At 55.0% G+C, this 13,972-nt stretch overlaps 1 protein-coding gene across 17 annotated transcripts in view; it reads right to left on the reverse strand.

Annotated features, from left to right (window-relative positions):
• Window positions 1–13,972, reverse strand: part of BRME1 (break repair meiotic recombinase recruitment factor 1) — a 24,017-nt gene continuing 10,045 nt past the window's right edge. For 5 of the 17 annotated variants that reach the window (XM_054461705.2, XM_054461702.2, XM_054461700.2 and 2 more), the window contains exons 3-9: window positions 13,011–13,185; window positions 10,762–10,843; window positions 10,409–10,513; window positions 6,819–8,105; window positions 3,622–3,716; window positions 951–1,043; window positions 1–593 (exon numbers count right to left, since the gene is read on the reverse strand). In XM_054461705.2, the coding sequence (XP_054317680.2) occupies window positions 443–593; window positions 951–1,043; window positions 3,622–3,716; window positions 6,819–8,105; window positions 10,409–10,513; window positions 10,762–10,843; window positions 13,011–13,185 (1,988 nt within the window). In that variant the 3' untranslated portion in view covers window positions 1–442. Of the gene's footprint in view, window positions 594–950; window positions 1,044–3,621; window positions 3,717–5,997; window positions 6,290–6,818; window positions 8,106–10,408; window positions 10,514–10,761; window positions 10,844–13,010; window positions 13,186–13,972 lie in introns of those variants that run through there. The other 12 variants (XM_054461711.2, XM_063658699.1, XM_054461707.2 and 9 more) reach the window with 9 other exon arrangements.

Raw genomic sequence — 13,972 nt, forward strand, 5'->3', positions numbered from 1 at the left:
TACAGAATCATTTATTATGGGTCTTCCCAGAAGAAATAAAATGGAAATGGGGAGAAAGAAAACAAAGGGAGCTCTCTTCTCCTCCAGGAAAGAAACAAATTCTGAACCATCCATACTTGGCTCAGGACCCTAAAATTTGCAAATCCGGACAGGATGGGCCCTGCTCGGAGGTGGCCAGCTTCCTGGAGCCCAGGCCCGCTTGAAGTCACTGGGGCTGTGGGAGACACAGTTTCTCTCCCTGAAGCCAAGGGAGGCAACTGACCTTGACCCTGGCCAGGTGAGGCCAGGACCTCAGGGCCTCCTTTGTGTTGTCCATCGAAGACCAACTTCCGGGCAACTGAAGGGAGGTTTGTAGGGTCCACTAGGACCCCCTGGAGCATCTTGGAGGAGGTCTGCAGACATGCGGGCTGGGTGGCAAAGGAAACACAGACCTCAAAGTGGCCTACAACTCCCTCCAGGGTGGGTCCCCTCGAGGGACATTCCCAGGCCCCTTGGAAGGGTAAGGCAGGGGGGCTTTGCCTCCCGGCTTTGTCTTCCGGTAGTTGAGGCGCTTGAAAGTTTCCAGGTCCCGGTGGGTGCCCATGATCAGTCGGCTGTGGGGGAAACACAGACGTGCGTGTGGGGCTCAGTGGTCACCAGGTGACAGAGGGGGCCGCACCCCACAGCCACATGGTCACCACTGACTCAGGTGCACACACACGGCTCACACACGTGCACATAACCAGAAAGGGCCTGTTACAGCACAGGCTGGGCCTGTTCCAGCCTTTCTTCAGAGCCTGTGTTCTGCAAAGGACGGGGGAGGGGGGCCACGGTGAAGACCCAGCAGCAGTGGGGTGCCTGACCCTCGCTGCCCACCTAGGGGCTTCACACTTCAGTCCCTCCCTGCTCCTCTGAGTCCCCACTGGCCTCCCGCAGCCCCTGTGCCCTGTGAGTCCAAGCCCGCCCCGTACTTCAGGTTGGAGAGCTCAACGATGAGGCCACGCACGACGTTGGTGGCGTCCTCCATCCAGGAGGCCTCAGAGGCCTGGATCCCCACGAAAGTCCTGGCCAGCAGGGAAGGAAATTGAGAGTGGCCCAACCTCACTGGACTACCAAAGCTCTCCAGTGGGAGGGGCCTCCGCTGGGCCTCGCGCCATCTTTTCCAGGTGTCCAGCCTGTCCTCCTCTGTTCACGACAGAACCCTGATGGCCAACCCAGCTGGCTCCACTGCCCAGCAGGCCCAGAACCCAACCACTTCTCCCCTACCTGCCCTGCCCTCTCAGGACACTGCTGCCACCGCCTCCCTAGCTCCTGCCCCTGCGGCTTGTCCCCCACAGGCACCGGGGGCTGTGAACTTGGAAACCTAGCTCAGAGGCAAGCCCTGTCCTCCCGCAGCTGTGCACCACCTGCCTGCCCCGTGCCCTCCCCTCGTCCCCCGCTTCTCCCCTCCCCTCTGCTCTAGCCACACTAGACTCCTGGCCATTCCTTGAGCACCTCTCAGGATTCTGGAATGTTCTTTCCCAAATGTCTACTCCTGGTGGTGGGTGGGGGCTTCCCTGATCACCCCTTACATTTTAACCCCTTCTCCGCTGCCTTTTTTTCCCCAACACTCTGCCGTCTGACGATCTAATCTGCTGTCTCTCATGTCCCCACACCCCGAATCCCCCATTAGCACTCAACTCTGTGTTTTGTCCCACACTGCCTCCCCAGCACCCAGGGTAGTGCTAGAAAAGCCGGCCCAGATGGCATTCATATCCTTGGAAGTTTTGGGAGGTCAAGGCGGGAGGATGGCTTGAACCCAGGAATTCAAGACCAGCCTTGGCAACGTAGTGAGACCCCATCTCTACAAATAATGCAAAATTAGCCAGGCATAGTGGTGCACGCCTGTAGTCCCAGCTACTCAGGAGGATGAAGTGGGAGGATCACTTGAGCCTGGGAGATGGAGGCTACAGTAAGCTATGATCCTGCACACCAGCCTGGGCAACAGAGCAAGACTCTATCTAAAAAATATCCCGCCAGGCACGGTGGCTCATGCCTGTAATCCCACCACTTTGCCAGGCTGAGGTGGGTGGATCACTTGAATCCAGGAGTTCGAGACCAGCCTGGGCAACACGGCAAAATCCCGTCTCTAAAAAAAATATACAAAATTAGCTGGATGTGGTGGCCAGTACCCGTAGTCCCAGCTACTTAGGGGGCTGAAGTGGGAGAATCATGTGAGCCTGGGAGATTGAGGCTGCAGTGAGCTGAGGTTGCACCACCGCACTCCAGCCTGGGTGATGGGAGTAAGACTGTGTCTCAAAAAAACACCAAAAAACCAAAAAAACAAAATCACAGAAGAGCCAAGGAGCCACAGAACACCTCCTCCCCCTACAGAACAGGTGCCGCTCTCAGACACGGGCAGTACAGGGGGCCAGGTGGGTAAGTGGGGGCCACCCGCCCTAAACCCGCCCATGCCCCAGGCTTCGCAGCACCTCTGGGGCTGTCACTATGGAAACTGCTGTCCTGCTGCTCCTGCCTTGGTCACCCTGAGGTGTCTGGCAGCCCCTGGGCCTTAGCCTCTTGTGTGTGTCATTCAGCCTCAAGCCACCAAACCAGACCCGGGGCCCTCTGGGAGCTTCCAGACATCCAGGGCGGTGGGGAGGGGAGCTGCATTGGCCCTGGGACACTGTCGGAGATTCAGATGTGAACCCTCCCCACTCTTCACTCAAACCACAGCGGGCCGCTCTGAGGAACTGCCTCTGGTCCACATGCAGGTTGTGTGTGTGGCTATGGGAGGTGGCCAGTGGCACAGCAGGTACAACTCACAGGGAGTGAGGGCAGGAGGCAGGGACAGAGCTGCCCTCTGCTAGGGGAGGAGAAGGAGGAGGAGGGTGTGGGGGCCACACACAGCCAAGGGCTGAGTCCCAAACCCTCCTCCACCCCTGCCAGACAGAAACAGAAACTTGGCCATAAATAATTGATAAGCTGCCGCCTCTGCAGAGAAGCAGGTTCAAGTGCCAGGTAACAGAGAGGGCGGCCACCCAGCGCTGGCTTCAAGGAGAGCTGTGGGAGGGCACGGGAGGAGGGGACAGGCTGCGGGGACCCTGGGCATGGTGCGGGGGAGAGGGTGCCCTCCTCACACACAGCAGGCTGGAGGACGGCTCACTGGTGGCCTGCAGGAGGGAGGAAGCGGTTTGCCTAGGGCAGGAGCCAAGTGGGGAGGGGAGGAGGTGAGGGCAGGTTAGACTCACTCGGGTGCCCGCCTGGTGCCAGAGCTAGGAACGGCTCCAAGATGGTCTCAGCCAACAGTTCTGAGCCCTGTCTGGATCCCCTCCCCTTCCCAGGGACTCAGGAGGAAGCTTTGGCCCCTCTTCCCAGAGAGAAACAGCCCACAGAGCCGGAGGCACTTTCCCAGGCTCCTGGGGAGCTGCTGCGTGGGGAGACGCTGGGTTGGGTGTCGATCACTGGTCACTGTTGCCCATTCTCTGCTTTCGGGGAGCAGGGGAACGTATACAGTTTGAAAGACAGGGCTCAGCTCCCCTGCTGGACTGAGGAAGTCGAGGCCCAGGGAGGGAGAACTGGGGTCTGTCTCCTCCATCTGTCACCCTCCTTGGTAAAATTGGCGAGGGTCCTGGAGCCACTTCTCACCCATGCCACACCTACCTCGGCTGGGCCTTGGCCACTGCAACAGGGTCTCCATTGGCAGGTGAGCTGGGGCCCAGCCAGCAAGGGCCCGGCTTGTTCCCCGAAGGAAAGAGCTGGAAAGAGAGCACGAGGTGTGAGTGGTCGGGGCCCGGGTCGAGCAAGCTCTGCACAGGGGAACCAGAAGTCACGCCAACACCTTTGGCTTCACCGCGGCCACAGCAGGTCACACCGGGGCCAGCTGGGACTCCTGCAGAGGAAGAGGGGTAATGGGGAGGAAATCCACGATGGGTAGACCCGAGGCTACCAGCCTGGGCTGCGACCGTCCTTTCCCCTTGGAAAGAGAAAGGCCACAGCCAACCCTGGTGTCCACTCCTAGGCCCGGGCCTCCCACGGGCTGATCTGGGCAGCGGGGGCACCACTGTGCCATGATCTCTGGCCCTGACACCACTGCAGTCTCCTGCATGCCCCTGTCTTTACGGGTACAGAGAAAACGCCAAGGGGTGGCAACTGCGGTGAAGTGGAGTCGTCTACCTTGGCTGAATGAGCCACACACATCCTGTTAGGAAAGGAGTTTGCAAATATAACATGAGGGGAAAACTCCCAGTGAATACAGGGGAAAGCCTGGTAACTCCAAGGCGCTTAAGCTTCTAAGCGTCAATGGTGGTTTAATTTCCATGGAAAATGTCAAGCTCCATTACAGTGGTGACCTACAATGTCCCTCAGAAAAGAGGCAATGAGCCAGGCTGGGCACGCCTGTAATCCCAGCACTTTGGGAGGCTGAGGTGGGAGGATTGTTTGAGGCCAAGAGTTCCAGACCAGCCTGGTCAACACGGCGAGACCCTGTCTGTACCAAAAAAAAAAAAAATGAGCTGGGCATGGTGGCACACACCTGTGGTCCTAGCTACTCGGGAGGCTGAGGCAGGAGGATCAACTGCTTGAGCCCGGGAGATTGAGGCTGCAGTGAGCTGTGATTGTGCCACTGCACTCCAGCCTGGGCGACAGAGCAAGGCCCTGTCTCTAAAATTTAAATTAAATGACTCCATATGCAGATTGCAGAAGCTCCATCGGTCCAAGAGTGAGTGCAAAGGATCTATGAGAAAGTAACACCAAACCCTCCCGTGACGAGACCTTGGTTTGAGGTCTGAAAGCTCTGTCTTTGCTGTGTCACCTCTGAGTCCCCTCCTCTAGCACAGTGTGTGGCCATGGTGAGGTCAGGAGGAGGTGCTGAGACGGCCCTCTCGATCCATCTTTGCTGTTCCCCGTGCCCCTGCCCATGCCAGGAGACATGGGCCTTGGCCTTCCTGCCGAACCTTCCCACGGGAATGTGTTCCTTGCCTGGGTCGCCTCAACTTGCTGGGGAACGCCTCGTGTCAAAACCAAACACGCCCAGGCCCTGGCAGTGCTGTCAGGGCGGTGCCTCCTCCCCTGGCTGGGGAAAGGCTGCTGATGCTGGTCGGGTCTGACCAGCCTGGCTGTCTGTCTGGATCCCCCCAAGTCTGGATTTCAGGGTCTTTTTCCAAGCTTGCAGTTTGGCAGCCCGTTTAGGAGGGCTAGGGGCTTCACCTGCTGGATGCCACCTAGGCACACCTGGCCCCAAACACCTTAACCATTTCCCAGCCTTCTCTCCACCCACAAGACCACAGACTGGAGGCAATGGAGGCGGCTCTTCTCTCAAGCGAGGGATTTGCATTTTGCAAGGCATGAAGCTCTCATAAAATTTCAGCTGTGCCCAGCACCAGAACTCCTGCCTTTCCCACATGCTCGTGTTCAGCCTCTACCACTGAACCGCACTGTGACTCACTTTTTTCTTTTTTTTGAGACAGGGTGTCCGGCACCCAGGCTGGAGTGCAGTGGTGTAATCTCAGCTCACTGCAACCTCAACCTCCTGGGCTCAAGTGATTCTCCGGCCTCAGCCTCCCAAGTAGCTGGGACTGCAGCCATGCATCCCCATGCCTGGCTAATTTTTTCTTTTTTTGAGAGAGTCTTGCTCTGTCGCCCAGGCTGGAGTGCAGCGGCGTGATCTTGGTTCACTGCAACCTCAGTCTCCCGGGTTCAAGTGATTCTTCTGCCTCAGCCTCCGGAGTAGCTGGGATTAGAGGCACATGCCACCATGCCCAGCTAATTTTTGTATTTTGGTAGAGATGGGGCTTCACTATGTTGGCCAGGCTGGTCCTGCTCTCCCGCCTCGGTCTCCCAAAGTGCTGGGATTACAGGTGGGAACCACTGTGCCTGGCCATGAATTTTTTTTTTTTTTTTTTTACATCTCAACACAGGGACAGCCAAAGAAACAGAGGCTGACATTCGAAAACCAAATTGGGCTCTGTGTTCCAGGACGCGGCGGCTGGGGCATGACCTGGGTGCCAGCCTGGCCTCCTCTCCTCCCAGCTGCCTCACCTCTAGCAGGTGCACGAACTCCTCCAGAGTCTTCGCTGCCACATCCAGTGTGTGGACAGAGAACTGCCTACCTCCCTAGGCGTGACTGTGACGCCCTCAGCCCAGGCTCAGGTGTGCCAACGGCTGGGGAGGTCGCTCTTTCCCTGGGGGGCAGGGCTGAAGCAAGGCTGCCACCTGCCCAGACAGGAGAACGAACGCCAATGGCTGGCACCGGCTCTGGAGCCAGAGAAGGCCACATCCGGACAGCTGGTGGGGCGGGCAGATCCCCGAAGGAGCAAAGCCCTTACATGTTCTGGCAGAAAAACAAAATGACTTATGTATGTTTGGGAAAGAATCATATCAGGACCCCCAGAGGACCCTAAGGAGATGGGCAAAGGCTCTTTCGCAGCTTGGGAGTGAAGACCCCTCCCCAGGCCCAGCTATGAAGCCGTCCCCAGGCCCAGCTTCCCTCCATCTGTGTCTACCCCCCTCAATACATCGCCTGGGACCCCATGGCCAAGGTCAGGCACTGAAGCAGAAGCTGCCAGGGGCTGGCACTTCTGGGGACTCTAGTTCAATGTGGGAGGCCCAGCTGAGAAAGCAGCTGTGTGTCACCATCCCTGGATATGTCAACAACCACCGAAAGGCAGGTCTACACTTTCTGGAAAACCACTGACTCCACACCCCGTAGAGCTGCGACTCGGACTCCTATAGTCGTTGGCTGTGTAAATGGTAAGCCCTGAGCCCCAGCTCCCCCTCCGCCGCTGCGCCGAGTGAGGGGGCTTGTGGAGGTTGGGTGCCTGCCCTGGGCAGGTATGTCTGTCACTCAGGGCAGCTCTCACCTGCTCAGGTGGGGCTTCGAAGTCAGAGGCGTCCAGGGCATCCTGTATCTGGCTGTCCAGCAGGAAGTCGAGTTCCACAGCTAAAGAGTCTGCACAGGTGCCGTGGTCTGCAGAATGAGGCAGGTGGTCTCGCTGCCCTGCCAGGTCTGAGGTGGTGTCTGGAATGCCCTGCTGAGCCCTGGGCTCCTGGAGAGGGCCGTCTGCTGTTTCTCTGTGTTCCAGCAGAACAGAGGCTTGCGGGGACACACGGAGCCCCTCGAGGTCTCGTTCGAGGTTCTGGCCACCTAACTCAGCTGCCTCTTGAGCAGGGCCTGGCTCCTGCTTCTGATTGACACATGGACCTGTGTCCGGGGATGCATGACCGGAATCTCCAGCACCCATCATGGACTCTCCGCTCCCAGGTGCCAGAGCCAGGGAGGCTGTAGGGCCCACTAGGACATCGCCGGGGGGCTTGCCATCCTGCCCTGCCTCCCCGCTTTCTCCTGTGGTTTCCCCAGTGAGCGAGGTGCAGCCTGGCAAGGCCCTCCTGTGGCCTCCATCAGTGGCCTTCCTTTTGGGAGAGGCAGGTGATATGGCACTGGCCTGCCCATCGGGCCCAGCCACTTCCAGAGCCCTCTCTTCCAGCTCAGTGGGGTCTGTGCTCAGGTCTGTGATGACAACCATCCCGAGGGAGGAGCATCCCAGGCTCTCCCCTTCCTTATGAGTCCCTTCCCCTTCCCTACCCATCCTGCTGGGGGTCTGCTGGGGGTGAGGGGAGCCCTGGGCCATAGACCCGGGTTCCAGGCACCAAGAGGCAGGGCCCAGTCCTGGAGCAGGGCCAGAGGTAGGAGCTGATGCTGGGGTACAGGGGACACCATCTCCCTCCTCCTGGGGCCCTCCAGGCACGCCAGCCCCTGCTGTCCTTTGGGCCCCTCCCTCCTGGGGGGCTCCTCTGTCTGGCTTCTCCCCTTCAGAATCACTGCTTGGTAGGTATTCCTTTTGGCCATGATCACCTGGAACCCTGTCTGTCTCAGGCTTGCTGTCGTCGTCAGCCCATTGTTCTGACAGGTGGTCTTGGCTGGCCCTCTGTGAGGCGGACAACCCCGTCCCCCTGTCTGGAGGGTCATCAGGCTGAGAATCCCCACTGCTGGGCACCGCCTGCACAGGGCTCTGGCTGCTCTGCTCAGGGTGGGCACTGTCTGCCTGCGTTGGGTCCCCCGGCTCCGTGGCCTCCTGGAGGGGGACCCCCAGGGTCTCCACTAGCAGCTGGCATCCTGGACTCTGGGCGCTGGACTCTGGGAGTGCTTCCTGTGGACAGAAAAAGACGCAGCCCCGGGGCCTTTGATAACCAAGTTCTCCGAAGAGTTTTCTATTAGGTTGGTGTAAAAGTAATTGCGGGTTTTGTCATTACTTTTAATGGCAAAAATTGGCCAGGCGTGGTGGCTCACGCCTGTAATCCCAGCACTTTGGGAGGCCGAGGTGGGCGGATCACTTGAGGTCAGGAGTTCAAGATCAGCCTGGCCAAAATGTTGAAACCCCGTCTCTACTAAACAAATACAAAAATTAGCCAGGCGTGGTGGCAGGTGACTGTAGTCCCAACTACTCAGGAGGCTGAGGCAGAAGAATTGTTTGAACCCAGGAGGCGGAGGTTGCAGTGAGCCGAGATAGGACTGCACTCCAGCCTGGATGACAGAGTAAGACTCTGTCTCACACACACACAAAAATTAATGGCAAAAACTGCACTTACTTTTGCACCAATCTAATAGTTGTGACCGCCCTGTTCAAAAACTCAGATATTAGCACCGGCCATCATGCATGGAAATAGGCATCAGTACCAGGGCCAGCGACTGGAGGGGGATCTGGAAGCACAGAAACCTCTCCTTCCACCAAGCTCTTCTCTCTGCCAGCACCAGGCACTCAATCAGATCAGGGATGTGAAAATCAAGGTGGCATTCAGACCACACCAATGTCAATTTCCTGATTATTATTATTTTTAGACTGAGTTTCACTCTTGTTGCCCAGGCTGGAGTGCAATGGTGCGATCTTGGCTCACCGCAACCCCCACCTCCCGGATTCAAGCAATTCTCCTGCCTCAGCCTCCCAAGTAGCTGGGATTACAGGCTCGTACCACCATGCCTGGCTAATTTTGTATACTTAGTAGAGACAGAGTTTCTCCATGTTGACCAGGCTGGTCTCAAACTACAGACCTCAGGTGATCTGCCCATCTCGGCCTCCCAAAGTGCTGGGATTAAAGACGTGAGCCACCGCACCCAGCGGCTATTATTATATTTATTATTTATTTTTCATAATTTTGAGACAGGGTCTCACTCTTTCGTCCAGGCTGGAGTGCAGTGGTGTGATCACGGCTCACTGTAGTTTTGACCTTCGTAGATTCGGATGACCATCCCACCTCAGCCTCCTAAGTAGCTGGGACTACAGGTACACACCACACCTGGCTAAATTTTGTGGGTTTTTTTGTAGAGATGGGGTTGTGCCATGTTGCCCAGGCTGGTCTTGAATGCCTGGGCTCAAGTGATCCTCCTGCCTCGGCCTCCCAAAGTGCTGGGATTACAGGTGGCAGCCACTGCACCTGGCCAAGTTTTAAAACAATTATTGTAGCCTGGACGCAGTGGCTCATGCCTGTAATCCCAGCACTTTGAGAGGCCGAGGCAGGCGGATCATTTGAAGTTGGGAGTTCAAGACCAGCCTGGCCAACAGGGTGAAACCCCTATTCTAATAAAAATACAAAAATAAGCCGGTGTGGTGGTGTGTGCCTGTAGTCCCAGCTACTGGGGAGGGTGAGGCAGGAGAATCGCTTGAACCCAGGAGGTGGAGGCTGCAGTAAGCCGAGATCACACCACTGCACTCCCGCCTGGGCGATAAGCAAGACTCCATCTCAAAAAAAAAAAAAAAAATTATTGTAGAGACAGAGTCTTGCCATGTTGCTCAGGCTGGTCAAGGGAAGTCTCCCAAAGTGTTGGGATCATAGGCATGAGCCACTGCACCTGGCCAATTGCCTAGTATTGATGATGGACTATAGTTATGCATGGTGTTACCACTCGGCAAAGCTAAAACAGAGAACACTGGAACTTCACTCTGTACCATTTTGTGTTTTTTAAAAAATTGTGGTAAGGCCATGCACGGTGGCTCACACCTGTAATCCCAGCACTTTGGGTGGCTGAGGCGGGCAGATCACCTGAGCTCAAGAGTTCAAGACCAGGCTGGTCAACATGGTGAAACCCCGTCTCTACTAAAAATACAAAAATTAGCTGGGCGCGGTGGGCAGGCGTCTGTTATCCCAGCTACTTGGGAGGCTGAGGCAGGAGAATTGCTTGAACCCAGTGGGGCAGAGGTTGCAGTGAGCCAAGATGGCGCCATTGCACTCCAGCCTGGGTGACAAGAGTGAAACTCTGTCTCAAAAAAAAGAAAAAAACAATAAAGAATTGTTGCATACTCAACACACATCCATAGCGCAATGTACTGAAAACGGCGGGTGGAGAGGTGCGGGCCTCACCATTGCCAAAGAACTCCAGGGTTAAATGGGGCTGTCGAGGCTGGGCCAGGAGGATGCACCTGCACTGGGCTCAGCCTGGCTGATTTTAGAGCCTTACCAGGCTAAAGGCCCCACTCCCACGGTCCTCATCCTTCATCTCTTCTTTTCTTGCCACTGTCTTCCTGGATTTTACAAACTGGGGAACAAACCTCCCAACTGAGTTCTGTAAACCGGATACAAGAACAAAGCAGCAATAAAGATAAGAGAGGAATGAGGTCCCAGGAAAAGCAACCCCAAACCTGCTCCATTCTTGTAGCCTTGACAGAACTCCGCCCTTGCCTTCTGGCGCCTTCCCTCCAGCCCCTGTAGACCGTGAGTGAGCAATTGGTGACAAAGAAGGGAGACACAGAGCCGGAGCTTTAAGGGAGGCAGTGGTGCTTCTATATCCACGAGGCCACAGGACGAGCTCACCTGGGAAGGAGGAAGGGGAGATGGCTCCTTTTCTGGTTGACGGAGGAGCCGGCAGGGAGATCCTGTTTCCTCATCAGGGGAGCTGTGTAGGAAAAGATAAAACTGAGGGAGATCTGCCTGGGTGTGGTGGCTCACACCTGTAATCCCAGCACTTTGGGCGGCTGAGGCAGGCAGATCACCAAGGCCAGGAGTTCGAGACCAACCTGGGGAACATGGTGAAACCCTATCTCTACTAAAAATACAAAAATTAGCTGGATGTGGTGGCACATGCCTGTAATCCCAGCTACTCGGGAGGCTGAGGCAGAATGGCTTGAACTCAGGTGGTGGTGGCTGCAGTGAGCCAAGATCGTGCTACTGCATTCCAGCCTAGGTGAGAGAACAAGGCTCTGTGTCAAAAACAAACAAACAAACAAACGAGGGGGATCTGAAATCCTCCTAGGTTGTCACTCACCTATTGAGACAAATGCAAAACAAAATCCAAGAGGAAACCAGTGCTAAGAGTCTCCTAGGCTGGGCGCAGTGGCTCATCCCTTTAACCCCAGCACTGTGGGAAGCTGAGGTGGGTGGATGCCCAGGAGTTTGAGACCAGCCTGAGCAATAGTGAGACCCCTTTTCTACAAAAAATTTAAAATTAGCTGGACGTGGTGATGTGTGCCTGTGGTCCCAGCTACTTGGGAGGCTGAGATGGCAGGATCATCTGAGCCAGGGGAGTTCAGGCTGCAATGAACTATGATCACGTCACTGCACTCCAGCCTGGGTGACAGAGCAAGACCCTGTCTCAAAAAAAAAAAAAAAATGTCTGCTAGATGGAAGGCCCTAGAAAACTTGCTTTAAAAGAGTGGGATGGGGATGGAGAAGCAGTGACCTGAGAACATTTAACTGGCAAGAAGGGTGCAGAGTCCCACCTGGAGAATACACTGCGTCAACAGGTTACTTTGTTACGTTTATAATCCCAGGAATTGCCTTCTGAACTGGGAATAGGGATATTCTCATTTGGACGGACACTCCAGCCCTGACATGGCACATTGTAGGGAAAGGAAATTGTGGATGCAAGAAACATAGTGTCTTTAAAAACTAGTGAAACTTAGGGTTATATTTAAATAAATAAGGGACAGGCATGGTGGCTCACGCCTGCAATCCCAGCACTTTGGGAGGCCGAGGCGGGCGGATCACCTTAAGTCAGGAGTTCGAGACCAGCCTGGCCAACATGGTGAAACCCCATCTCTACTAAAAATACAAAAATTAGTTGGGTGTGGTGGCGGGCGCCTTTCATCCCAGCTACTCAGGAGGCTGAGGAAGGAGAATCGCTTAAACCCAGGAGGTAGAGGTTGCAGTGAGCCGAGATCGCACCACTGCACTCCAGCCTGGGTGACAGAGCAAGACCCTGTCTCAAATAAATAAATAAATAAGGATATGTATATCGTTTTGTTTTGGCTAATTATTTTATTTCTTGTAGATATGGGGTCATCCTTGTTATGTTACACAGGCTCCTCTTGAACTCCTGGGCTCAAGCGATCCTCTTGCCTCAGCCTCCCAATGTGCTGGGATTACAGGCATGAGCCACTGCACTCAGCCCTGATTGCTTTTCTTTTTTATTGGTCGTTAGCTCACATAACAACAATTCCTTTGTTCCCTTCTTGATTAAGGAGGAGGAGGAATGTGGAAGACAGATGGGTTTGACCAGCAGACAGAATATGAGTTATAGAATATGAGTTCTGTAACCCTGAAAAATTCAATGTTATCTTTGCCCACAGTTAAAACTTCTTTTTTTCTTTTTTTAGATGGAGTCTCGCTGTTGCCCAGGCTGGAGCATAGTGGCATGATCTCAGCTTACTGCAACCTCTGCCTCCTGGGTTCAGTCGATTCTCCTGCCTTAGCCTCCCCAGTATCTGGGATTACAGGTACGCCACCACACCCAGCTAATTTTTGTATTTTTAGTAGAGACGGGGTTTTGCAGTGTTGGCCAGGCTTGTCTCAAACTCGTGACCTCAAGTGATCTTCCCCCCTTGCCCTCCCAAAGTGTTGGGATTACGGGCATTAGCCACCATGCCCGGCTAAAACATCAACCCTCCTTACCAGTGAGGAGAGCTAGGAGAAGCGAGATTCGAGGGCCCTGAGCTCTGGGAGGGAGTGGGTCACAGCACTGGATAGGTTGTGGGTCTCTTTCCCAAAGCATTGCTGTCTGCTGAGCCGCTGTGCTATGTGGACTGTCAGTGGGGAGACCTGCCGGAATGTTCAGAGCCACCTACCTGGAGACGGCCTTTCCTGGTTCCTCCCGGTGCTGCTGTCTAGAGGGAACAGGTCCCAGTTTGCCCTCTGGCTCCTCAGGGTGATGTAAACAGCCCAACATGGAACTCTGGGGGTCCCCATCAGAGTCTCCTAGCCTTGGGTTCTTTAGGGGTTTTGGAGGACAGAGTCCCTCTCCTGTTTTAGAGATAGAGGAAGATGAAGGGGTGGGGGATACAGCCACTGCCATGGCTGACAACTCAGGTCTCCCCCACTACAACCAGGCTGCACACGAGAAGGGGCCGAATCCATTTCACTCTCTGCGGGGTCCCAAGTGCCCGTAAGAGCATCTTGTACACTGTTGGTGCTCAATAAATACTTAGCACATGACTGGATAAATGCACACCACCAAGGGCAGACAAGACTAAATTATGTACCACTCTATTGTGCTGAGACATCTGCAAAATAGCCATCCTGGGAAAACTGGGACTCACAGCCACCGGGTGCTGAAGAGGTGATGCTCTGGCCACGTCCTGGCCCCTTGCATTTCTGCACTAACTTCCCCATCACTGAAAGCAATTGCGATGTGTCTTCTTCTGGTATTTAAGAGGCTAAAAATGCTTATTGACATCTTTGTATATATAGCACAGTGGCTCATGCCTATAATCCCAGCACTTTGGGAGGCCGAGGCGGGTGGATCACCTAAGGTCAGGAGTTCAAGACCAGCCTGGCCAACATGGCAAAACCCCATCTCTACTGAAAATACAAAAATTAGCCGGGCATGGTGGCACCCACCTATAGTCCCAGCTACTTGGGAGGCTGAGGCAGGAGAATCGCTTGAACCCGGGAGGCGGAAGTTGCAGTGAGCTGAGATTGCGCTACTGCACTCCAGCCTGGTTGACAGAGCGAGACTCCATCTCAAAAAAAAAATTAATATATATTATATATCATATATAAAAATACATACATATTCATATTTAACATA

The sequence above is a fragment of the Pongo pygmaeus genome, chromosome 20 (assembly GCF_028885625.2).
Source record: "Pongo pygmaeus isolate AG05252 chromosome 20, NHGRI_mPonPyg2-v2.0_pri, whole genome shotgun sequence".
NCBI lineage: Eukaryota > Metazoa > Chordata > Mammalia > Primates > Hominidae > Pongo > Pongo pygmaeus.